The sequence below is a fragment of the Anser brachyrhynchus genome (genome assembly GCF_964034855.1).
Source record: "Anser brachyrhynchus genome assembly, chromosome: 3".
Classification (NCBI taxonomy): domain Eukaryota; kingdom Metazoa; phylum Chordata; class Aves; order Anseriformes; family Anatidae; genus Anser; species Anser brachyrhynchus.
This window is the reverse complement of record NC_137696.1, coordinates 21,629,096-21,654,405: the sequence shown is the minus strand read 5'-3', so window position 1 is coordinate 21,654,405 and position 25,310 is coordinate 21,629,096. Positions and strand designations below refer to the sequence as shown.

The 25,310-nt window shown below is 39.9% G+C and overlaps 2 protein-coding genes across 10 annotated transcripts; one reads left to right on the top strand and one right to left on the bottom strand.

Annotated features, from left to right (window-relative positions):
- Positions 1 to 79: 79 nt before the first annotated feature.
- Positions 80 to 17,986, bottom strand: SPDYA (speedy/RINGO cell cycle regulator family member A). Of its 8 annotated transcripts, XM_080587622.1 has the most exons (12): positions 17,851 to 17,986; positions 17,271 to 17,431; positions 15,688 to 15,764; positions 14,283 to 14,417; positions 13,638 to 13,747; positions 7,752 to 7,834; positions 5,790 to 6,037; positions 4,704 to 4,762; positions 4,333 to 4,418; positions 2,894 to 3,065; positions 1,486 to 1,780; positions 80 to 218 (listed from the first exon to the last, which is right to left on the bottom strand). In XM_080587622.1, the coding sequence occupies exons 7-12, from the start codon at positions 6,016 to 6,018 to the stop codon at positions 130 to 132; spliced, it is 930 nt and encodes a 309-aa protein (XP_080443748.1). In that variant the 5' UTR covers positions 6,019 to 6,037; positions 7,752 to 7,834; positions 13,638 to 13,747; positions 14,283 to 14,417; positions 15,688 to 15,764; positions 17,271 to 17,431; positions 17,851 to 17,986; the 3' UTR covers positions 80 to 129. The 8 variants fall into 8 exon arrangements, with proteins under 8 accessions (XP_080443748.1, XP_080443746.1, XP_080443752.1 ...); XM_080587620.1 differs by lacking the exon at positions 15,688 to 15,764; XM_080587626.1 differs by lacking the exon at positions 15,688 to 15,764 and having other exon boundaries at positions 1,486 to 1,744.
- Positions 17,987 to 18,063: 77 nt separating this feature from the next.
- EPCAM (epithelial cell adhesion molecule) lies at positions 18,064 to 23,703 on the top strand. 2 transcript variants are annotated; one of them, XM_080587628.1, is made up of 9 exons: positions 18,064 to 18,412; positions 18,913 to 19,017; positions 19,671 to 19,911; positions 20,203 to 20,268; positions 21,242 to 21,305; positions 21,671 to 21,772; positions 21,934 to 22,128; positions 22,548 to 22,589; positions 23,197 to 23,703. In XM_080587628.1, exons 1-9 carry the CDS (start codon positions 18,349 to 18,351, stop codon positions 23,236 to 23,238), a joined length of 921 nt encoding a protein of 306 aa, XP_080443754.1. In that variant the 5' UTR covers positions 18,064 to 18,348; the 3' UTR covers positions 23,239 to 23,703. The 2 variants fall into 2 exon arrangements, with proteins under 2 accessions (XP_080443754.1, XP_080443755.1); XM_080587629.1 differs by lacking the exon at positions 21,934 to 22,128.
- The last annotated feature ends 1,607 nt before the right edge of the window (positions 23,704 to 25,310 follow it).

The following is a 25,310-nucleotide window of genomic DNA, read 5'->3' as shown; positions in this document are numbered from 1 at the left end:
TACTGCCTATAAACTCTTAAATCCTGTGTGTGATTTAAGGGGAATGTTTTAACAGAATCATTATGTATGGTACTACCATGCAACACAAATTTTTCTGCAAATCGCAGTATTTGTCTCATTCAGTGTTTTTCATTCTTCATTGCTTGTAAACCAATCCATGGATTTGTCTTGGTTCAAGATGCTACCCCGTCTGCCTTTCCTGGACTGGCTCTGACAGTCTACCAGAAATCAAGAGAAAAAAAAAAAAAGTAAGAAAATAGCGCATCAGTATCTTCTCTTTGAAATGTAAGTGAAGCAGCTTCTGAGTTTACTAAGTACCAACCGGTGATTATCAGTTTCTCTAAGAACAATGTTTGCACAACTGTAAGGGAAACTGAAATACACTAAATATGGTCTTTTGATAAAGCTGTACTCACTTCAAGAAAAAGATCAGTTGATGAAGTACTCAAATAGTTAAAATAGACATAAACAGAGCTATAAATTAACTGCAACTCTATGGTTAATTAACTGTAACCGTAACCAATATTAAATATGTATACCAAGAACACTGCACTTTATCTGCATAATTGAGGCCTTACACAGGAAATTTACATCTCAAGTGTATTCCACTCTTAACTGTAACTTAAATAATAAACTAACCTAACTGCTCTATGTAATAGAGGCTGCTCATACAAAGGCTCAGGAGACTACTTTGAGTAGTTCAATATGCAAAGATTCTATTACATTAAACAATTTTCACAATAAACTGTTGTATTTTCTACACAGTTCCCAACCTTAAAAGGATATCTTCCATCAATTGTCAAAGACAGAGATACACTTAAAAGAAGTGTGAAGTGCTGATTTAATGTATGTACAAATTGATGACTGTAATTGAGGAGCCTGCCCTTTCTAAAAACACCACTTTCAACAAGAGCACTTAAAACTCACCTAACACACACTCCATTCGTGTGACAGACACACCAGTATTTTTACTGTTTCTTCTTGCCAAATGCTTTTCAAATAGGATTATCAGTTTAATTTATAATGTGAAAATAGTAACAAATGCCTAAATAGACTAGAACACAAAATTAGCCAGAGTAGTAGACGAAAACACTTTGAACAGACTTAACATGTAATGCAGTTGGTACTTCCAGGAGACAAGATGTGAATGTATCAGTTAAATGTTTGGCTGAAGCAAGATGTTATTTGTGTCATAGAAAAGGAAAACAAGGAATGTTTTGCAAAAATTAGTTCAGATATGGTAGTAATTCTTAAACACACGGGTCGTTTTCCTGATACCACAGTGTCCAAGGCTGTTAGTATAAAAGTTTTCCCAAAATAAAGAAAGAAAATGGTAACTGCATTTGTAGTAGAGGTTTCTGCTAACACAGAGGTTGGGTCTTGTCACACCAAGAAGAACATAGTAGTCCCTACAGTAGTCTAACCAGCAAATACTGTCTCGGTTACATAAGCTATTTGAAAATTATTTGCAGTATTAAACTATACCTTGGGCATAAGAAACAGGAGAGTCAACCAGCATTTTTTCAACTGGAAAGGTGTCCTTCATATCCTGTGCTGAATGTAATTCAGTCATCTCCAGCGTGCCAGTTGAAGAGGAGGAGGAAGATAATCCTAGTCGCACAAATCTTCCTTTCCTACCACAAAGCGAACAGTCCACAGGCGTATTACTAGGTCCTCGGGGCAGCTGTTCTTCATCTTTGTTGTAGCTCCTCACAGCTCCACTGTGGTGCACAGAACGTTCTCGCTGCCATACATAATGTGTTGGAGCAATAGCCATTACCTATCAGAATAGCCATTATATCAGAAACCATAAAAATAACTGGCAAACATGCAGCTGAAAACAAGGGATCCGATTCACGTATGGCAGAGAATTAAGACTAGAGAGTTGAAGTGGATATCATCTATTATTTATCTGCCTCAGTCTAACTAGAAAGTTCGCTACATTAAGCAACAATAAGTGAACTGGTTATGAATCAGATGTTGAAACGTAAGTTTTATAGCCTTGTATATTCGTGTAAATCATCACAAATACCAGTTCATGCTTTGTTGGACTGAAGATGGTGTCTTACTATTAAACTAGGTGGATCTTCTGACTCACCATGTCACTAAACTAACAATTGCTAAAAGTTGGGAGGGTATGCTGGGAAAAGCATTCTACACTTGCCTTGTTCCTTGTATTTTTCCCCATTAACATCTCATCCCATCCATAGAGATGGGATGCTAGAGCAAATAAGATTTTGTTTTCCACCAGATGTAGTAAACAGTACCTGTCAAGGCTCTTCCAGACAGACACATGCCATCTGGAAAGTGAGGAATGTCTTTTTTTCACCCAATGTTTTTTGGAAAAAAAAAATGCAGGTTGTAACAGGGCATTAATAGAGAATGTTAAAAATACATCCTTTCTTTTTTGAAATGCAATGAAAAACCATTACCCTACAAAGTCAATTGAAGTTATACTGTTAATTTTGAAGAGGAAAATTTCACCTGAGGTGCTAGGCTTTGGAAGGTTTTACTTTGTGTACAGTTTAAAATTTGTAAAGTAAAGACACAGACAAAAATATTTCTACAGTGAATGAAGTGAAACAAATAATGGTAAATTTAAGTAAAAATATTTGCATAAAGCAGAAAGATTCTTCTCATTAAAAACTACATTTAACAGCAGCGTAACTTAAGATATTCTAATTTACCTTAAAAGCATAGTTTCAAAGACTGTATTTTGAAAGCAGAAGAAAAAAAAATTGATGGAGGGTAAATGGGCTGTTACATTTTAGCTGCATCTTTTCCTTCTCATGGCTTGCATACACTCTTTAAGGTAAAAATGTTTGTATAGAGCTATAGTGTTATCTGGTATTAACTGTAGTTTCAGCATCTACAATATTAAAACCCTCCCTACCTCTTCACAGCAACGTCTGCTTACAATAGCCCTGTAGTCAATTCTACTCCATAGTTGATCTCTTAGCTTTAAGAAATCAGGAAAGAGCTTTCTCCATTTTTTTCCCAAAGCCCATGGGAAAATGTCATACTTTGATTCTTCATCGTCTTCCTCCACTGTATTTGCCAGATACCTTCAAACACATATATGTTTGTGTCTGTAAGTGTTACTCAATCTTGAATCATTATATCAGTGTGATTTCTAACAGTAAAAAATGTAATATTAAAGTAGTTCTGTATCTTAATGTCATGAGAAAGATTGCTAACAAAACAGTTCTCTCTTAGTGTTACAATATGTTCTTAACCAGAAAGTTCCACATATATTCTTCAGGTAAACATAAGCTATAACAACAAATATTTTACCCTAGAGCCTCCTAAATTAGTAGGTATGTAAGAACTAGCATATCCTGACAGCTTTCACCTGATACTGAATTCCTATAAATCATACCTGAAAAAATTTCTAGTTTTAGTCTCCTTCCCATTTTTCCTCACTTGCTCCTAATCTCAGTCTTCTCTCCAGTCCCACTCTAATGTGACCCTCTGACACTTTCTAATTCTCTGTTATCTTCTGGGCCTCTTTTTTTCTCCCTTCAGTGGAGTCAGACAACTTCCTCTTCCATGCTTTATGGATGCTATCTGGAATACCACATATGGTAGAAGGAACAGCCATCTTTCTCCTTGCACTAGTGTGCAATCAGAGCAGCTGCCAAGTGCTATTATAGAAAAAGATGACCTGAGCTCTGTAACACTATAAAAGAAAATAATCACTGTAGGTATAGCATATATCCTTATATATGTATCCTATAATATAGAATTATATAGGCTTGGAAAAGACAGATTTATGATTGCACCTCCGTTTCAATGTATAGGAATTTTTTAAGTGTTCAAAAAAGAAGTTCTCTGAAATTACCTACCTATATTTTGACAGTTGACTCAAATCACCTTGACAGAAACTTAATTAATAAAGTTACCCCAGAGTTGTGCGTCATGATGAAACATTTCAGTAAAAAGGACTTAAAAGATGGCTAAGATATTAAACGAGGTCTTATAAGAGAAAGCGTGAGCTTTACGTATGTTGCCACATACTATCCTGCATTTACTTCTTTTAATGTTAAAAACGTTCACAGATTAACAGTTCTGTAAGCAGAAGTCCACGCAATGTATTGCAATACCCATGCGAACATCCCCTCATTGCTACTCAGGTTGAACATCAGGGAAACAACGTTGAATTTGCACTAATTATGACGTGTAGGTTATGTTTCTTTGCTTCATATAGAACCCCAAACAACTACAAAGTGGTTATGAAGTCTCACTGTATATCAGAATCATTAGTGATGTAAACAAAGGAATAAACTAATGCAAAGTTTATGCTAATAAACCAGATAATTTAAGAGTACTTACAGAGCAACAAAGAAATTGATTCTGGTATGCTCATTTATTGTGAAGTTAGCCCTCTTGAAATAAACGAAAGTCATTGCCAAAAGATACTGTTTTAAAATGTAAAATATTACATTCATTATTAAGTATTAACATATTATTTCAATATAACATTTCCTAAAGTGCTTAGCATGTTTGTCTCACACAAAACTACTTTGTTCATTCTTATCAATGAGGAAAGCATAAATTGAGTTTCTTGAAGTTTCCATATGAACACATTAGAAAAAAAAATATGGTCTGTATTCTCATTATAGTATCAATATTCTCATTAGAGTATCAAGTGATTAACAGTCAATTTTCACTGAATATATGTTCTGTTAACTAAGAACACTTACCTTGTCTGTAATTTTACAACAACAGTCCATCCATAGGAAGTCTTGAATCACATCATCATCTGCAACAAAATTGTCATAGCATTTCAAACAATAATGTTTTTCTTAGAAAGTCAATGTAAACAAATAACAAAATAAACAATTAACAAGTAAATAACAAATAAAAGTTCCTTTTATTAAACCAAACAAAAAGAAAGAAGCTGGACCCACCAGTAGAGAACAGAGAAACTGACAGGGGAAATGGATTAGGTATGAAAAAATAGAAGACAAACTAACAGAAAGGTAAGGTGGAAAAAAACTACTGACAGCATCTCACTCCATGATACCAAGTGAAGGTGAAAAAATCACCAGTAGTTTTTCTATTCATGTAACCTTTTCCTGCATAAAAGGTTCCCTTGAGTAATGTACAGTTGTTTCTGATTAACCAGAGACTGTTGAGATCTCTGCACCTTGATTACCTGACAGCTTTTACAAGGCAATACTTGCTTGATTACTTGTGGTCAGTGTATATCTCTGTGAACATGTACTTCAATGTTCAAGGTTTAAATAAAAAAAAAAGAAAACAAATGTAATCTACTATGTCTCAATCACTTCTAAATAAATACAAAACTTTATATGAAAGAGATAGAAATGCAAAAGAGAGGCAGCAATTCCTCAGATTTTCTTCTCATTCGGTTTCTCTCTCTAAATGCTTATTCCTATAATAAATAACATGTTTATAGAACTGGGACACCAGCCTTTTTTAAGCCTTGTGTAAAACAAGGTGTATGTTGCTTTACATGCATTTGTTGAAAGCTAAGAGAAAATAGTAAGGTATGGGAAATTATTGTAGAAGGAGGTACCATACCATCTTGTTTTCGTTTTTCATTTTAAAAGATGCTTTTCATCACTTGAGTAGCCTTTTTTGTATTTTTTAACTTAAGCATTAAGTATTTATACACTAGAATATAACAATAAAATATGTTTAGACAAAGACATTAGCAACTATTTATAAAAAGCCGTCTCAAAATTATCGAGTTTAGAAAACATACTTACTTATGGTTTTCTACTGTTCAATCAAAACACTGATATCTATCATTATTAACCTACCAAACAATTTAAAGAAAGCTGTCATTTCCTGACGCTGAATAACTAGGCATGGTCCCATTGGATGTATATATTTATGACTAAGAACCCTTTTTTCACAATTTTCTTGATGGTCTTTAGAAGCAGGCCGCTTCAATCTAACAAGTTTTTTTTGCTGATGTGATCTGGATGCACTCGATTTTACATGCAGAGTGACAGTGGGAGGTGTCTGACACACCAGATTGTGTCTCATTTTGGTAAGTAAAAAGTTCCTGTTAAAAAAGAAGAAGAAGTTAGCTACAAAAAATAGGCAGTTTTAGTAGTATGTCTCTAGAATTGTTTTGTTCAAATGAAGCGTTTTCAGCAGAGCTTTGTCTGTCAGCTGGTATAAAAACTAATTGTATCAGTACGCAGTCAGGCAGTTTAATTTAGTTCTGATCTGATGAAGCTCTTTTTCAGTGGAAGCAGACTTAATCGTTCATTTTTCATTCAAAATTAGAAAACACATCGCCTTTCCAGAAGAAGTTGCAGTTTGTCAGATCGTCACACATTTATCCAGGTCTACCAAGGAATCTCCATGCCTCCCCTCCTATTTGTGAAGGGGTATTTTTAAAGGAATGTTAATAGAATCAATGTAACATTGCCATAATCAAACCATATAATATGAAAAATAAAATCTTGAAATGCCAAGTTATTTTCATAACCTTTGGTTATAGCCACTGGGTATAAAATTTAAATTAAGTAGATTAAGTAAATTAAGGAGATAACATAAAGGCATAACCAAGGAAACAAACCTGAGGTTTCAGTAAAAATCAAGAGGATACCAAACGGAGCATGAAGAAAGCTACGTTTCATACACGAGAAAACAACTTTAATTCTTCAGAAGGTCCCTACGCAGAGTATAGCGAGACAGCCTCCCTAGATCTACAGCTCTTACTTAGTTGTGACACAGAGAGGGGGAAAAAAAAATAACAAATAAATAAATCTCACACTGGGTATGTAATTACCCCGTTTCGGTTCCCAGCAGCTGAGCCCGGAGGAAGCCGGGGTCCCGCCGCAGCCCCACCTCACGCGGGCCGAGCCCCCTCACAAGGGCCGCCCCCCGCCTCTTCTCCCCTCAGCGCCGTCCCCCTCAGGCCGCGAGGTCGCGCCCTTGGCAGCCAATGGGAGCGCGGGAGGCTGCCGCCTCCGGCCCTACCTCTGCCGCCTGGGGGCGCTGGGCTGCAGCGCTCCGGCGGAGCCCGCCCGGCCGCGCCAGCCAATCAGGCTCGGGCACTGCTGTTGCTAGGCGGGAGGGAGGGTAACTGCCCGCACAGGTCGGGAGGGATAAAACCAGGGAAGGGGGCCCACTGGGTCTGGTGCCTGTTGACAGGGAAGGTCCCGTGGGTGGTGTGCTGGTTGGAGGCCGCTCTGGGCACAGCGATCAGGAGATGAGAGAGTTCTCCATCCTTGGGGAAGCAGGGATGGTCAGAATCCCCGCTCAGGATAGAGCAACAAAGCTGGTGAAGGGCCTGGAACACAAGTCCTGTGAGGAGAGGCTGAGGGAACTGGGGGTGTTCGGTCTGGAGAAGAGGAGACAAGGGGAGACCTCATCACTCCCTACAACTACTTGAAAGGAGGTTGCAGCAAGGTGGTTGTCAGCCTCTTTTCTCAGGTGACAAGTGGTAGGATGTGGAAACCACATCTAGTTGCACCAGAGAAGGCTTAGATTGGATATCAGGAAGAATTTTTTTCAGGGAAAGAGGGGTTAGGCATTGAAACAGACTGCCCAGCCAAGTGCCAGTCACCATCTCTGCATGGCGAGAGATGTGAGGATGTGGCATTTCAGGACATCGTTTAATGGTGGACTTGGTAGGTCAAGTCAATGGTTGGACTTACTGATCTAGAAGGCCTTTTCTAACACAGATGTTTCTATGTGTGTTCAGTCAGATTGAGCCAACCTGCATTAAATTGTCCTTTATTTAAAAACAAACAAAAAATCCCTACCTTTTACATGCACGTGCTCCTGTTTGTGCACAATGCTTTTCGTCTAAGGAACTCCAAGCAGTCAGTTACCAATCATTTGATAACTGTGGAAACCAAAGGAAGGATAAGTTACAGAAAAATCTATTTAACCACACAAACCATTGAAAGTAGGATGAAAGTTTTTTGTCATTTTTTGCAGACTGCAAAACATAAAGCTGCAGTAATTGTAAAGTGTGTGCATTCTTAATCCTTACACCTTCAGATTTGCATTCCTCACAGTATCAGTAAAAAGGAGGTTACAAAGTAGATCTTTACCGGCTTCCCAGGGCTTGTCTGTTTTTTCCTACAGCTCTCTCCTTTCTAAAATAGTTTAGCTTTTTTTGATTGCTTTTTTTTGAGCCCTTGGTTCTGCAACAAAATATCACAAGATCTTTTATTTTCTTTTCACCCTCAAAGATCTGTTACAATCAAGTTCAAATTACTCAAGAGGTATAGAGATCCACTCTCTGTAAACCTTTTTGTACGGTTCCTCACCTGCCAAGACCCAAGGTTCAGTTGCAATACATGCTAGCTGTGTTCAGACTAGCTTGGTTCAGACTGAGGAAACTGAAGTTGTGAGAAAAAGCAGGGAGAAAATTTGCAATTTTAAGTTTCTCTCCTTGCAAGACTTTAGAGACTAAGGTAGGATTGCTGAGATGGGGATTACTCAAGCATTCAACTTGAAACACCATGGAGAAACATCAACATGAAAGGGCATAAAGCCCAAAAGGAAAAATCAGGGAGTCTGAAACTGACAGCTCAGATCAGAAAATTTATTCCAGGGGAGTCACAGAGGCTCACAAAACCTTCCTGGTTGCTAGCCTGGCTAGCAAAGGTCCTCTGGCTTCTCTTTGGAGGTGATGAGCTTAATGTAGTGATTAAACTCTGCATATCTTTTAGGTATGTTTACTAATAAACAATTGTTTTGTATTCCTGAGTTGTATATCTTACATTCAGGTCTCTACTGGGTATATGGTAAGAAGTTCTTGAACAGAGTGACAAGAAGGAAACAGAACTTTACCAGACTGTAAATCCTGTGCATGATGTAGAGGAGCTAACTGGTTCTCAGCCTTTATTACTAATGTATTAACTATAGTTTTTATACATGTATTATTAACTACAGTTTTTGGAAGTTTGTTGAATAATTCATCCAAGCATATCCGGGAGACTGTTGCTAGTTCTCTGATTTCCGAGTAACTCAGTGAACATCAGGGGGCACTATTTCACTACAAGCAATTTAAACTGAGACAATATAGCACTGTCTTGCCTCCCGCGCTAGACTTATATTTAATTCAGAACCCTTCCCATAGGAAGACGTTAGATCATTTGAGTTACTCTTCATCTTTATATGCTATTACAGTTTGAACTGTTTTATGTATGTATATATGATTAAAACCTGTTGTAATTCTTTCAAAATCTTTTTTTTTTGCAGGAAAAAAAAGATTTTTATAAATACTCTGGAACTGAATTATGAGAGATATATAGTTGTATAACTACTCAGTAGCTTGGTAGAAAAAGGCAAGTAGCAGTTTACTTCTCTTAAATTAAAAAAAAAAAATGTTTTCAGTAAACCAGTTGTGAGACACATGGATTAAGAAAATGGATTAAGAAATATCACTGAAGTAATACTCGTAAGGTAGGAAAACAAATGCCTTTGACATGTGGTATCCTTTCTAGTGGACTTTCTAGTGGATGATCTTAGAGGTCTTTTCCACCCTAAATGATTCTGTGATTGTAATGAGGTTTTTGTTGTTGTTGTTGTACCACTGGAAGAACTTCTGATACATCTTTTCAAAGGAAGTCATCAAAAAACCTTGGTTTGTCTAAATATAGATCGTTGTTCAAATATAATGTGTATTTGTCCAATTATAGACTTTTTCTACTTATTGCAGAGCGTAAAGTAAGAGGAAACAAATTAATAGTTCTCTTCCCTTTAGAGAGAACTCCTGCCCTTGTCAGGGGGAACCCAGTCTCTCAGTCAAATATGTTCTAGATGAAACACACAGGATGAGAACTCTATTCCTACAGACACAAATAAACTCAAGCATTCATCTAAAAATTAAACGCTGGACATACAATAACTCTGTTAGAATATAGGGTGCAATAAGACAAAACAAGTTTCAGAAAATTTCAAGGGAACAGGTAAACCACCTGAATGCACGTCTATCACCAGTAACCTGCTTCTTTTATTTGGAAAGGGAGAGTAAGAATTTAGTTGAGTTGTGTGAAACAAATCATTACAGTGTTGTGGTGCCTGAGCTAGGGCTACACTTAACAACCTGAATGTGGCTTACCTCTTTGGTACATAAACCAGTAACTAATGACACTAGAAATTATTCTTATAGCTAAATCATTGCTGTCACTAAATGCAACAGTAGGATTAAAACTAAAAATGATCTAGTGCGACTTAAGTATATGTCAGTGATGGATGGATGGACATGGAGATTGACATCTGCTTTGTTTACTTGAAAAGAACTTCTAAGCATACAGCAGGATTTTCTAATATATAAATCCAAAACTACCTCTGGTTACTCTCAGGTGCTGAGAAAGTCAGAAACTATTAAAAAAAAAAAAAAAAAAAGGAAATACCACAGTGAACAAGAAATGTACTGGCTATACTAATACAGCAGATGACAGAAGAATGTCAAGGCTGCCAGCAAACACAGTGCATGTCTAAACATGCTGCTTCTGCATACTGCAAATCAGCCAAATGCTCTGCAGCGGCAAATCTACATAAAGTACTGGGGACATAAATTTGAACTTGCTGTTCATTTCTACTGTAAATAGACTGATATATCCTGTATGACTCAAAGCAGAAAGTGGAAGCATTTATGTTTTTGGTGTTTCTTTTTTTTTAAGGATTGGCAGTTCTGTGCTGATTTTAAGTGAAACCAAATAGTCTTACCTGAAGAGTTCCAATTACTTGCCAAAATAAACAGATGAGACTATGTTAGGTCTTCACCATCATGTTTCAATAAGGCAAATGAGGAGCTGATGTTGTATCTCTCAACATCATTAACTCTGAACTCTTTACAGCATATTTTACATCAAGGGGAAAGGACACAAAGTGTACAGTACCCCTTAAAGAATTTTTTTTCAACTTTCTGATGCCACCCACAACATTTTAACTTTTAAAAGTAACTTGAAGTTGCATCCTGCACATTAGTGAGCATTTAATAAGCATGGATATTCATTACCGCATTGTGCCCATGCAGTTTCTTCATACTGTATTGTGCAAAGAGCACTAATAAAACAGACTCCTGTACCACCATGACCCAGAGCCATTTCTTTCAGCTGCAAATTATCTAAGGAAATAAAAAAGTATAAAAAGTTTGGTGCTTTCAAAATGATGTCCTATTATTTTTTTTCCTGAAGGTAAATTCATCATTTCTTAAATTCATAGCTGTTTGAGTGGATGAAGAATAGGTGGGAGCCTTCAAACTCTAGCTAGCCAGTTTTTGATTCTGCAATTGGACAAAATCTGTAAATTGCATTGTCTTTCTGACCTTGTTTTCCAATTACAAAGTTTAGATTTACTTCTTGGTTTACTGGTTGCATAATTCAGATCACAAACTCTTCCAAACACAGGGTATCTATTTATTCTGGTTTTACACCGTGGAACACAATTGAATCTTTTTCCATGACTATAGCCTCTATAATATGAAACAATATTAGTAATTAAGATGGTGTAATTTCTCTATTGTCAAGAGCCTTATGTTGATGGCAGGGCATTCACAGACTCATCCCATTAAAGGATTAATCAGCAATAACGTAGCTATAATTTCTGAAATAAGGGAAAATTATTTTTATTTGCAAATATTTTGGCTGCTATCCCCCCATGCTGTTAAGAAAGGAACAGCCTCAAGTTCAGTAGCAGGAAGGCAGAACTTTACAGACTAAAACCAGATTAATTAAATTGTAGACTGAAGAATCTGGATGGTTTTTTTTCACCCCAATCCAACAGTTCAGGCTCCAAACGGTTAAATTAGAACCGCCACAGTTTGTTAAACATTGAATGGCCCTCCCTAGAAGCAATGGGTTCTATAATTACTCCACAGCAGGTCAAAAAGCTTTCTTGTTTCTCCGAGATCAGTAATCGCAAATTGTAAAAGTTTTCTCACCCAGAGGTTGAAGCAATAAAATGACTAGTACAAGGGCTGTAAATTAAAGTGCAAACTGAAACAGATGAACTTTGGTAATAGCTAGCTAACTGGAAAAAAAAATAAAGATAAACTCATGAAATAGGAAAGTAGTTACAACACAAAAGCAATGTATTTCAGTAAGAAAAAAAAAAAAAACAACATACTGTCAGCTATGGAACACCTCGCTCCTTTTAACCCTACTCTTTGGTGCCCATTGTGTTATGCTAAATGGTGTTTGTGGGCTTAGCTGCTTCTGCTCAGCTCTTCCGTGTATTTATTCAACTTTGCCTTGGGTTTGACTACAAATACAAGCTGCAATGAGGTAAGACTGGGTGGGGATTTATAGCATGTGAGCTGCTCCATAGAAACTGCCTGTGTGAATGCTGTGGCCCTGTTTTCATGTTTTTTTTTTTATTTTGGTTTGGTTTTTTGTTTGTTTTTTGTTTTTGTTTTTTTTTTAAGGAATAAATGTCTTCTGCTTACTGCCGTGTACAACACTGTCCATAGGCTGTTACCGTGGGTTAGCTGATATATGGTAAATCTACACCCAAGCTTGCCTTGTAGTGACCTGTACACACAGACAAGTCTGACATAAAGAAATTTAATGGCAGACACCTCCAAGTACTTAATGTACCTTCCAATACCACCATACTGGACACCTATCTGTCCGTACAACCATCTGTTTTGGTTCTTAGAACAGCACTGAGATGTTGTCACACAATAAAACATGTTAAAATCTATTTAGGACTCTCAAACAGTTTTTAACAAATTTAACTTTTGACAAAGTTCCATCTGTAATGGCTAAAAGGGAAAAAAAAAATCTTATATTCCAGAACTGAAACTATTTTAGTTTAAATGGAGCTCCTCTGACTACAGCTTGTGATCTCATGTTTTCTGTTAAGCCCTTTCCAAACTATACGAAAGCAGTGAGTATACTAAGGGATTGGACACAGTATGAGATTACTGTGCTTCACTCTCTGCTACAAAGTAGGCTGGATGAAGACTTACTCATTTTTTTTCCTCTAGTGCTACACACTTTAAGCAGCTTTGAATGCTGACAATAGATGCTGTAAAAATGCTGTAGGTATAAGAGCCATGAAGACATATTTCCTTGGCAGTAAAGAGAGGGATGATGATGAGCCTGTTAGTGACCCCACCCACTGGAGTTAAGACTAAGCCCTAGTAGAAAGGTGAGGATGCCATGATGTATCAGACAGGTTGGTTTCTATAATCCTCAAAGATACAGACAGAACACACACTAACTGCATGAGCATCTCTCTCCAGTGGCTACACCCTGTCTACTTTTACAAACCTCTGAACCAACAGTTGTATGCCTCAGATACTCTTACTTTCAGCCCAAGCTTGATGGAGAACCAAGGTGCAGGTTTCTGAAGCTGAGGACAGGTTTATGAGTGTTGCCACTGCCTTTGCACTGATTTTCATCTCCGGTGTGCATGAAAATTTCAGCAAAATAAACAGGTACATTTATAAACTGTGTTACTACTCAAAGAAAAAACGTCATGATTTAGAAACAGGTCAAAAATACACAAAATGTAAGCTATCTTTTTACAGTGTACAGAAGTAGTTAAGACAGTCGTGCAGAAAAGACACGATTGCTCATTTATTTTCTTACTGGGTCTTTATTTGACCAGCTACATGTGGCCAAAACTTTTAAGTTCTGTATTACTCTCAATGTTCTCATTATTCACATAAAGATAATACTTACCTGCTATGTTGTTGTGGTTTAACCCGGTCAGCAGCTAAACACCACACAGCCGTTCGCTCACCCTCCCCCCTCCCTCTCTGGGATGGGGGAGAGAAACGGGAAAGTGAAACCTGTGAGTTGAGATAAAGACAGTTTATTAAGACAGGAAAATAATAATAATAATATTGATAATAGTACTACTAATAATAATGTGTACGAAACAAGTGATGCGCAATGCAATTGCTCACCACCCGCTGACCGATGCCCAGCCTATCCCCGAGCAGCCGGGCCCCCACCCCGGCCAGCCACCCCTATATATTGTTTAGCATGACGCCAGATGGTATGGAATACCCCTTTGGCCAGTTTGGGTCAGCTGTCCTGGGTCTGTCCCCTCCCAGCTCCTGCTGCACCCCCAGCCTGCTCGCTGGCAGGACAGAGCGAGAAGCCGAAAAGTCCTTGGCCTGGTGTAAACACTGCTCTGCAACAATTAAAACATCAGCAGGTTATCAGCGCTCTTCTCATCCTAATCCAAAACATAGCACCCTACCAGCTACTAGGAGGAAAATTAACTCTATCCTAACTGAAACCAGGACATATGTAGTGTTTTTCAGTCCTCCAGGAAATAAAAATGGCAATGTTATTACAGTTCTTTGAGCAGCAGCATACACTGGTTTGTGAAGGTCTGGAATCTTCAGAAACACATCATGGACAAGATATTATATATTATTTCTCAGTATTGTCCTCTTTCTATGGTACTTTCAAGGGTCCTTCCTACGGTCCATTCTATGTAGAGAGTATAGTCTGCAAAAAAAAAAAAAAGAAAGAAAAAGATTGAACACATTCTAAATGTGTCCTAATAAAAAGTTCCTTAGTTTATATATAACATATAATTGTCTGTAACTTAGACAATGTATATAACAGTCTACCATCAAAAAAAAAAACAACCAAACAAAAAAACACAAACCTGTTTTCATTTCTGAGCACAAGACTGTTTCTGCTCGTTTCTAACTTCATCAGCCTTAATCAGTTGAAAGTCATCATGAATTTTCAAAAAGCATTAATTTTGTGGGAAAACACTAGTAGCACTGTTTTGCACTTTGGCATAATACTTGGCCTATTTTTAGGGACATCCTCAGAAGAGCACACCCCAAACCAACGATGTTTGGAGCCTCCAGAAAATCTCAGTTAGAGCTGGATTGCCAAATACTCCAATGAAACCGACCATCTTCTCCCTACTCATCTCTCCGATCTGCTGACCACAATACATGTCACAGCCCCACCTTGCATCATTTCCTGATAGTTCAGGAGTGACTCATAGATTCTTGCAACTTTCCCTGAAAGCAGATTTTATCCCTTTTCTGTGCCTGTGGAGTGTCACAAGACCACTCACCCAAGTTCTAGGGAACACCTGCAAGTTACTTTGTAAAGACCCAGGCCAGATCCCATTATCACACTAATTCTTACTGGCTTCTGAAAGAGCTGAATTTATCTCCTCGGACCTGATCCACAGTTCGCTGAGTCAACAGAAAGTCTCCCACCGGCACCCACAGTTCTTCAAGTAATACTTAAGTGAACTGAACTAAATTTATTCTCCAAAGAGATCTGGAGCAGATATGAACTGGAGAGCAAAAGTTGAAAAACACAGATCACCCAGGTTTCTCGAATATGAGTTTACATATCCCCTAAAGCCTAGTGATCAAAACAATTTTATATATATGTAAGAACCAGAAATGTGTTTGTAGCATTTAAATTATAATTGGTGTGAGCTGTAATTATGCTTTCATAAGTGTAAACCACATCTATCCTACACTGTACTGCCTAATTGGCATTCAGCTATTTGCTAAGAGGAGATATGTCCAACAGCTGATAAAATTCTCCTGTTTGTAACCAGTAAGCAAGATCTTACCTTGAGAGCTGTACACTGGGGAAAGTCAGTTTAGAATAGCCATTGAACAAAATCATGCATTTCCCCAAAAAAAGCCTTTTGTATAACTACAAAATGTTCAAAAAACCGTTCTCCTCTCTAAGCCCCAGACACTGAGTTGTCTCTGTAATTAAGCTATTTCAATACCTGGATTGTTTTATCTCTTTAACCATATGCCTGCTCCACTGGCTTAGATTCTGCAGAGAAGCTTCCCTCAAAATAACCTGGAAAGACGGTAAAATTAATGCAACTGAGAATGGTCCTTCACTCCCATTGCTTTGCTGGGTAATGACATTGTGTAGAGCATCTCTCTCAATTTCCAAAATACTAAGCAACGTCCATATGTATAAACAAGAATTTATTTTGATTTGGAAAGCTGGAGAAATTGAAGATAATGAGACCTGCATCGGTTCCTGCAAATTGGAGCCAAATCAAATGCAACATGGTGCACCTATCTTTCCACTAGTTATGGTTTGGCTTTCTAATGCTGATAGTTCAGGGAACACGTAATGTGTCACACTACAAGGCCAAAACACACTGCGACGGGCTTCTTCAGACCACACAAATATCATAAGTCCATTCAACCTTTAGACACTGAAGGTTATGGCTGTTTTTTGTATACTGACAACAAAGACTTGTCCAGTATTTGGAGGTGGTGGAAGAAGCAGCTTTACTTCCAGTAGTAGCCACTATGAGGTTTCAAGACTGCAGACTAAGGCTTGGATTATTAATACTAGGCACAGAGGTTTACCTATACTAAACAAGAGCCAGGAGAACAAGAAGGATTAGCATGTGCTCACTCTGTCCTGTTTCTATAAAGTTACAATATTAAAACAAAACAAAAGGCAAAAACCTGTCATGAAGTGTACTGTTCCCTGTTTTTAAGGTCTATGTAGTTTAGCTTGGCAATTTGACATGACAGGGTAACTCCTCATCTTGAAAAAAACAATACATTTACACACAAAATGAGCTTTACAATAAGACAGGCATTTCTGAGCCTATTGATCCTGCCCATCTTTCTGCAGAATGCCATCATCTGACAGCAACAATGTGAAAAGTCCATGAGAGACTTTAAAGTCTTCCCAAGTTTTCACTTCGCTAAGATGATGTTGTTAATTTGAGTCATTGAAAACTGTACCAGAAGAGTATTAATAAGCCACTCAAAACTGCAAGAAGAATTAAAAAAAATCTGGAGAAGTCTTATTCAGACTGTACTAGGAGCAGACCTAGAGAACAGTCATTTAACTCAGACCCATCAGACAGAGCTCGTCGATTTCAGCAGGCCATTGTGGACTATAGTAAATACGAAAACAGAGATGCAACACAAACACAGCTCACACAGAGACAAAATGGCACAGACCGCTAACCTGTGCTTATTTTCAGAATATGCAAAGGTTTTAAACAGTTTCATTAACTTAGGTTTGCATGTAAAAGGAGTGGCAACATGTTTGTATTGTACAGCGAATATAAACACTGCTAAGAGGAAGTTTCAACTGTCTTTGGAAATAACGATTTCTCATAAATGCAGAATGTCGTTCTTTTTCTCCTTTACTAAAATAACTTAGTTTTCAGGACACTAATGTATCTTTCAGAAAGATTTTTTTAAACTGAATTAATAAATTCAGAAAAGATTCAGAAAAAGGTGTACCACACCTTCTTTTTGTCTTACATTTTGGCATCACTCTTCCACTTTGGAAAGTAATTCTAAAACCAGCAGCAAGCTTTCCTACCTTTTGTCTTCTGTAACGTTGCCAGGGTTTTTGCACTACCTACAATTTCGTATGTTCCTGGTAAGGACTAACTGCTCAGGGACACGGTACCGAAGGCTTTGTTTTCTCAACGAGGAAAGTGCAGATACTCCTGTGCCAGAGCGATTCACTTCAGAGCAATCCTAAAGGGGAGTAACCAAACATATACTTCACTATAGTGTTTTAGGGGGAAAAATAGCAGAAAGATCCTTGAGGAAGCGTGTTCTGTATAGACAGGTGTCTGGTTTGTTTTTTCCTAAGCTAACTCCGGGATTATCAGGATTTCTGTTAAGCGCTTATAGGAAAGAGTTCAAAAGGCACCGGTGGATCTGAGCAGAATTAATCATTAAACGTCGCTATCTATCACCGTTCCTCAGCCCGACGGAGGTGGTCTGCGGGAGCAGGGGGTGGCAGCGCGACCACCCAGGGGGCACAAAACACCTCGGGGGGGGGGGGGGGGGGGAACAAAAGGGCGAGGCAGGGCCGGGGAGCCCCGGGCCGGCGACGGGGCTGGCTTCGCTTCCCGGCCCACCTGCCGTGCGAAGCGCACACACACACACACCTGCCCGGGACTTCTCCCCGGTGACTAACAGTTTCTCCTCGTCGGCGGGGGCGGCTGCCTGCTGCCGACACCCCCTCCTCCCCCCGACGGCCCGGGGCAGCGCGGTTTCGTCCCCTCTCCTGCACGACGGGACGGGCCACACCTCGGGGCGCTCCCCGTGCCCGCCCCCGAGCGGTCCGGAAGAGGCTATATTTGGGCCGGGGCAGAGAAAGGGAGGGCGATGAGCTCGGGCTCGCCCTGCTCCATCCAGTTTCGCCCAGGTGCGGGGGGGAGGGGGCGGTTTAACAGCGCCTGGCTGCCGCGGGAGGAGGTGCCGCTGCCGCCCTCTGCGCGTCTCAGGTGTAACCAGAGCCAGGAGGGTGCGGCGCGGCCATCCCCTGCCGAACCTGTCGGGCGGCTCACATCGCTCCCCGCCGCGCACACAGCGCTCGCTCTCTGCCCAGTCCGCTCCTCCGAGGCTTTCCGCGGCCTCTCCGCGCCCCACCGCCGGCTGAAGCCATGGAGCCGCTCCGCGGGGCTGCGCTCCTGCTGCTGCTGTGTGCCGCTGCCTGCGCCCAGAACGGTGAGTGCCCGCACCGCACCCCTCGGCCCGCCCCGCGCTTTCCCCGCTTCCCCAAACGGGGCTCTCGACCCCCGCGGGCGACCCCGCTCGGTCTCCGCGGAGCCGCCCCACGAGCCGGGGTGGTGGGCGCCCCGCTCCGCCCGGCCCCTGGCAGCGCCACAAAATGGCGCCCCCGCTGAGGCGGGGGGTGCCCGCGGGCGGGAAGGTGCCCGGCCGTCGCGTCCCTCTTCCCCCGACGGCTCTCGCCCCGTCCGCGGGACGGCCACGGCTGGGGGTGCCCCGCTTCAAAAAAGGGCCGGCAGTCGGTCCTGGTGCTTCAAGAGGAAAGTTCTCGCCCTTCGCTGGGGCCGCCGGGGTTGTTGAGGGTGCCTGGCGCCCCGGGTCCGACCGCCCCCGCCTGGTGAGGGGCGGCTGTGGCTCGCCTCGTCGCCCGCGGGGTCAGCCTCCGCCCCGCCTCGCCGTCGGGAGCATCCGCGCTCATGGCTGTGTATCTCTCCCAGATTGTGTTTGCCAGAAGAATAAGCGTGTCACCGACTGCGCGTTGGTTAACGGCGTCTGCCAGTGCAGCTCCATCGGCTCCGGTGTCATTGTGAACTGTGATACTTGTGAGTACAGCCCGTTTGTCCTCTGCGGGTTTTAACCTGGGAGTTCTCACTACTATGGGGGTGCTAAATAAAAGTGCCCGCTACGGTGTAAGGGGGGTATGTGGACATGCGCAATGAGCTCCTGGCAAATTACAATAGCAAGGGAAGGAAAGAAAGATTCTTCCTGGTCTTCTAGGTCAACTGGCAATGAACAATGAGCATGTCTGATTCCTACTGCGTAACTTGTGTGGATGTGTGTATGACTCCACTTCCCTCATTTCTTTTATTATCTGATCTTTGTCTAACAGAAAGGATTTCTCAAACGTTAATTTCTTGCTTCCTTCCAAGCATATATCGTAACTTTTCCTAGGAATCTAGGGGTGAAAGAGCCTTTTCTCAAAGCCTTACCTCTTGGTTTGAGGTAGCCTGTGAATCTTCTTCTGGGCGGAAGAAACCGAAACTGCCTGGACTTAGGCATTTGGTTTCAGAAGCTGATATGCTCCAAACTGTATTGACTTTATTCATTACCTACATCTTGGGTATCTGATCTTCCTTGTAATGGCTTCAAATACAGTTGCTTCTAAAGTAACCATGTGTGTTTATGCTTTTATGGAGTTTTGTTTTGTGCATGTGTGGTCTGAACTTGTAAAATGTGACTTTCTGGTTATTTTTAGTGACATCAAAATGCTTGTTGATGAAAGCAGAAGTAAAAAGCACAAAATCAGGTCGTCGGGAAAAACCAAAAGATGCATTTGAAGATACTGATGGTCTTTATGATCCTGAGTGTGAAAACAATGGTGTTTTCAAGGCAAAGCAGTGCAATGGAACCACCTGTTGGTGTGTGAATACAGCTGGTGTTAGAAGAACTGACAAACATGACACAGACTTGAAGTGCAATCAATTAGTCAGAACAACGTAAGTCTTTTCAGCAGGGTGTGCTGTGACCTAAAAGCATTCCTGTATAAGGTTCTGCCTTACAGAGGATTTATCTGTGTGAGTGATACACTGGGACTGAATGAACATGGAGCAATAAGTACTTGTTTACTGCCTTTTTTTCCCTTTGGAAACAGTGAGATTTGTGGGGAGAGGGGAGGATATATATCTTTTCCTCTCGTTGCTTCACCCACCTCCACCCCCCACATGAGATTAGATTTTTGGTGTACACTGTTTATATGCATGTGTTTTTAAGAATATTCATTGCTTCAGGTGGATCATCATTGAAATAAAACATACTGAAAGAGAAACTCCTCTAAACCCCGAGTCTCTGAAGAAGTAAGTGACCTAATGTACTTCTAAACAGCTAAGTGTTTAAAAGCATTGACAAATGTGTGAACTCACTTCTTTATAAGACTTTTTGTGAGTGACCTATAGGTTCTTCATAAAGCTTGCTTTAATTTTATTGGAAATTAACAGTTTACATGGAAATGAGTCACATTTCCACTTAAAATTGATTCTGCCTTTTAATCAAGTCAAGATAGTAAAGAAGGTAATCAGGTGAAACTGCTCAAAAATTAAACTGACAGAGGGGAGGGACTTCATAAAAGAAGCAGGAGACAAAACATCAGGCTAGCTATATTTCTTGGCTAAAATAAAATTCTACCTCTTGTCAGAGGTCATATAGCTAGAAAAATGTGCTTGTAGCTGTGAGGGTTTTTTTGCGTATTGCTGGAACAGAAGTTTCTACTGTATTTGTGAAATCTTAAAACTATGTAAAGTCTTTTGATCTTCACCAGGGCATTAATTGTTTGTTTTGCAGTAAGTGCAACTTCACTGTTGGGAATTAACAGAGCTCTAGTACCTCTTAATGAGTATGCTGGGCCTGGCTGGGGTGGAGTTAATTTTCTTCGTATCAGCCAATATAGTGCTGTGTTAGACTGGTCACCAAAACAGTGTTGATAAGAATCAGTTAGTTATAGTGTAAAGGTCTCCTCTGTCTCTCCCTCTGCTGCCTCAGTAGGTTAGGGATGGGCAGGAGGTTGGGAGGGGAAACATCCAAGACAGCTGACCTGAATTGACCAACGAGATATCCCAGATCATATAACATCATGCTCAGCAATAAATCAGGTTTGGAGAGGGTGGTTCCAAAGTAGCTATTGCTTGGAGACTGGCTGGCATAGCTGTCAGCCTAGGGTCAATCCCCCACAAACAGACTGTGTGTGGGGGGGGAGAAATTGTACTACTTATCTGTAAAGTGATGTGTAAAATAGTACTGCTTTTAATAGTTATGGTTTTAATATCCTTGTAGATTCTTCACAGAAACAATTGCCAGACGTTATATGCTGAATGGGCGCTATATAACCAATGTTATGGTAAGAGGCATATAATTTTTAGTGAATTATTCACAAAATAAAACTTCAGTGACTTTGAAGTTCTTGTTGCATGTACTGAAGTACAGATCTTAATGGAGGCTCGCAAAATAGTGTCATTGTTATTGAACGCTAGCAAATGACTGTATCTGAATTGAAAAATTGCATGTCTGTCTTCCTAGTCTATATATGAATTTACTTTGCTTCATCAGAAATGCGGAATTTGAACTGTTCTTTAAAAACTTTGCTTGAGAAGTACCATAAACTTGATTGAGAATGTTATCTCACAAGTCAGATTGTATTTTGCTGCGTATTTAGTAGTTGGGTCTAAATTAGCCCCTTTAATTCTGTACTGTCTTCTTCCCCAGTATGAAAACCCTTACATTACTATTGATCTGAAGCAAAATTCCTCAGACAAATCTGCTGGAGAAGTGGATATAGCTGATGTGGCCTACTACTTTGAAAAAGATGTAAGTGTCATGGGTAGAGTCTTCCAAAGACTAAATATGTATTGTGTTGGCGTTTGATAGTCTTAGAATATTCTGGCAAAAGCAAGTTAAACTATTGTGATGCATAGAAGAATGCCTATTACAAGGTGAACTAGCAAGTCTCTTTTGCTATCTGTCCTTAGGTAAAAGGTGATTCCATCTTTCTTAATGACAGACTGAATGTCAGTATTGACAATGAAGTGGTACCTATTGAGAAGACGGTGGTCTACTATGTTGATGAAATAGCACCAGAGTTTTCCATGAAGTCTCTGACTCCTGGCGTCATTGCTGTCATTGTAATAGTAATAGTAGCAATAGTTGCTGGAATTGTTGTTCTGGTAAGTTCTAACAAAGCTGCCAGGCAGAGTGGGTAACAGTGTAATTTGGGGAATAATATAACAAGGTAATTGGACTCTGATAGAAAGTCTTCTGCTGTAAACTAGCTGTTTGTGGGTTTTCTTTGAGACTCGGGAGTAGAGAGGAATTAGTGGATGGACTGTCACTGATTTGGGTTGTGACAGAAAGGTGTTGCATGGAAAACAAAGTATTAGGAAAACACATTTAGGTGGAGGAAGTACCTGTCTTGCCTCCTGGTTTAAGGTAGTCAAGAGTGGCAGACAACCTGTTAAATCTGGAAGGATGGGGAATGGACAGTTTCAAGATCACAGTGCCAGCCAGATAAAGTTAAATGTAAATCAACACTTAAATCAAACTTAACAATTAATCTGTCCTTCTCTTACTCTTTCTTTCCTTACAGGTCCTCACAAGAAGGAAGAAAGGGAAGTACGTGAAAGCAGAGGTAATTTTTGTTGATGATATATGATGGAAGTGTGGGGAGGTTGGTTAGAACCTAAACTTAGAAGTTTCTGCTGTAGGTTAATAGCTTGCTTTGTGTGCTTCAGATATGTTGGGGGGGGGGGGTGTGTGTGAAATTCTGTAACTAGTTTTGATCTCTGTATAGTTCACCATGTTGGCTCTGCATGTTAGTTTCAAAGGCAACTGGCAATCTGATGCCTTTCCCAGGATTTGGGAAGGGGGAGATGCTGGAGGCAAGTACTGTTTTTACATTTCTATAGCAAGGGCTGTGCAATCCACAGGAAGCACTGATAGTCTTGTTTTATTATGAAGATGTGGAGATCTTCAGGGATCTTCAACTTCTTCAACTGCAAGGGCCTTGGGGTTCCTGTTGATGTGCTGCTTTCCAATGGAATTGCGCTAAGGTGTAGGGTGTTTCAGCCCTAGGTACTGAGTATTTGTAGAGGAATCCAAATGTTGTAGCTGAATAGTGCAGTTGACAATTACCCCTTGCTAATGAAAATCTGGAATAAAGTTACTGATTTCTGGGTTCTCCTGTTGAGAAGTAGCACAAATGTTGATGTTCCTCAACCTATTTCCTCCTCCCCCAGGTAAAGGAAATGAATGAAATGCATAGAGGACTGAATGCATAACTAAATCAGCTGAACACAAGTAAGATTCAACCAAGAAGAAAACAAACAGTGGAGGCATGGATCTTAAGAGTTAATATTCCTTGGATGGGGAGGCAATTGTGCTTGCTTAATGATTGTTAAAACAAAGCCTAGACTGACAACCATGCTACTACTTTTACTATTTGTTGAGAGTTAAATCTTAAACATCTGATTTTATTCAAGTCAAAGTTAACTACTACTCCCTGATTTTTGTAATGAAATGAGCTGTCAACTGCTGCTACTGGGCTTTTGGAGCATAAACTTTTAATGGTGGTTTTAACCTTGTGGAGTTTTTTTGAAGACTTTTTTTTTGTAGCCATGTCATGAATATTTGGCTCATGTATAAGTAACTGAACATGCCTTTGTTTTTATGGCTATTTGTACATATTTGAACTTACTGTAAGTTTTTTTATGACAAGCTAATAAAACCTTGAAACAGGCTTCTAATTATTCCATGTTGAAATGATGATTTGGTAAACTATCATGCTTCTAAATTCAGTAGTGTAATGCTTAAAGCAAGCAATCTTAGAATAGGTGAAAATACTTTTAGAAGCTCAAATAACAGCTATCTAATCTCTTGATAGCCTGATTCTTTTTCTTTAAAGTAAATTTTATGCTTTTTCTACTATTAATGTGCAACAGGAGTAAAATGATAACGTGGATTGATTGTATCAAAAATAAACACGCTCTGAACATAGTAATTTCAGGAACATGTAGACTGCTCTTTCAAGTGGTACATATGTATTTATAATAAAACAAGCCTTTAATCAGGGGTAGGTTTTGGAGTGGGTAGTGTTGGCATCTGATCTCAGAGCTGGAAAAGAGCTAGAGCTCTTACACCATTCACAGACTGTTTCTGCTTTTATTACTGTTTTCTGTCATGGAGTCTGACCAGACTTTAAAAGGCAATCTACCTCCCCAAACTTAGCATAAAATAGTTTGCTTTGGCAGTCAATAATCCTATGTAATGTATACTAGCTAGCATGTAAATAGATGGTCCATCCAGCATCTGATTTATAAAGGAAATGCTGTAACTCCTGTTGCCAAAGAAATAATGAGATACAAGATAAGGAATGGAATGACAAATCTGTTTATTAATGCAATGTTTTGTTCCCCCTCCCTAAAACAGGAAAAGTAGGCTAAACTACATACTGTGTTCATAAAATTAAATGTGGAACATAGCCTGTGAGAGAGCTTGTGTATGTCTGCAACTTACAACAAGGAAGTTGGCCATAATTATGTCACAGGTCACCAGTATACCTTCTGCTTTCAGACAACATGGTAGCTATCATATGCTTGTGTTAGTTACTGTGTTAGATGTTGAAAATATAGGCTTGTTACTGGTGGTGATCACTTCTAGGCTTCTATCATCTAGTGCTATGAACATACGGGCATGTGTACTGAGCTGCTGCAACCCATAGGTTTTGCCAAATTTTGATAAGCAGAGGCATTCCTATCAGTTTGCTCTGTCAAGCTGCTAGTCTTGCTAAGCACAAAAATCTAGTTGTAGGGGATTTACAGGAGTGCCTTTACCCCTTTTGGTGGGCGTGTTAGTTGGTGACAGTTCCTACAGGGCATTCTTTCTTTGCCAGTACATGCCACTCCCTTTCTTCCATGGTGTAAACTCCCTTTCTTCCATGGTGTAAAGGCGATCTGCTGAGCCATGCTAAATTTAATACAATTTTATAAGCTGTTTAATGAAGTCTAGTAAGGTTGTCTTTTGTTGAGTCACATGCAATCTTATATTTTCTTTAATGTCTACAGTATGCCATCATTACCATGCCTTCTCCCCATAGGTACGCTAGTTTTTCCTCTCCTCCCTAGACTCCCCATCCCTTTTTCATGCTCTATTTTTGGCCTGTGGAATGGAAAGAGGTGCCATGTGCTGTGGCTGAGCTGGTGCTACAAATGTGCTGACTTGACTGGTATGTGCCTGCTGTGTGGCATGGATGTTGTCCTAGTTTGTTCGAAAACATTTTTCCTACAGTAGAGGAAGGCATTTCGATTTTTTTTTTCAGAGTGATTTTACTGTGTCTGTTTCTAAAGTTAGTTAC

Excerpts from the sequence above, each read along its gene's own strand:
- SPDYA (XM_080587622.1), bottom strand. The coding sequence starts at position 6,018 with ATGAGACACAATCTGGTGTGTCAGACACCTCCCACTGTCACTCTGCAT. Across the intron at positions 4,419-4,703 it reads GTTGTAAAATTACAGACAAG|TATCTTTTGGCAATGACTTT; the intron begins GTAAGTGTTCTT and ends ATTTTAAAACAG. Across the intron at positions 3,066-4,332 it reads ATCAATTTCTTTGTTGCTCT|GTATCTGGCAAATACAGTGG; the intron begins GTAAGTACTCTT and ends ATGTGTTTGAAG.
- EPCAM (XM_080587628.1), top strand. The coding sequence starts at position 18,349 with ATGGAGCCGCTCCGCGGGGCTGCGCTCCTGCTGCTGCTGTGTGCCGCT. Across the intron at positions 18,413-18,912 it reads CGCTGCCTGCGCCCAGAACG|ATTGTGTTTGCCAGAAGAAT; the intron begins GTGAGTGCCCGC and ends TATCTCTCCCAG. Across the intron at positions 19,912-20,202 it reads AATCAATTAGTCAGAACAAC|GTGGATCATCATTGAAATAA; the intron begins GTAAGTCTTTTC and ends TCATTGCTTCAG.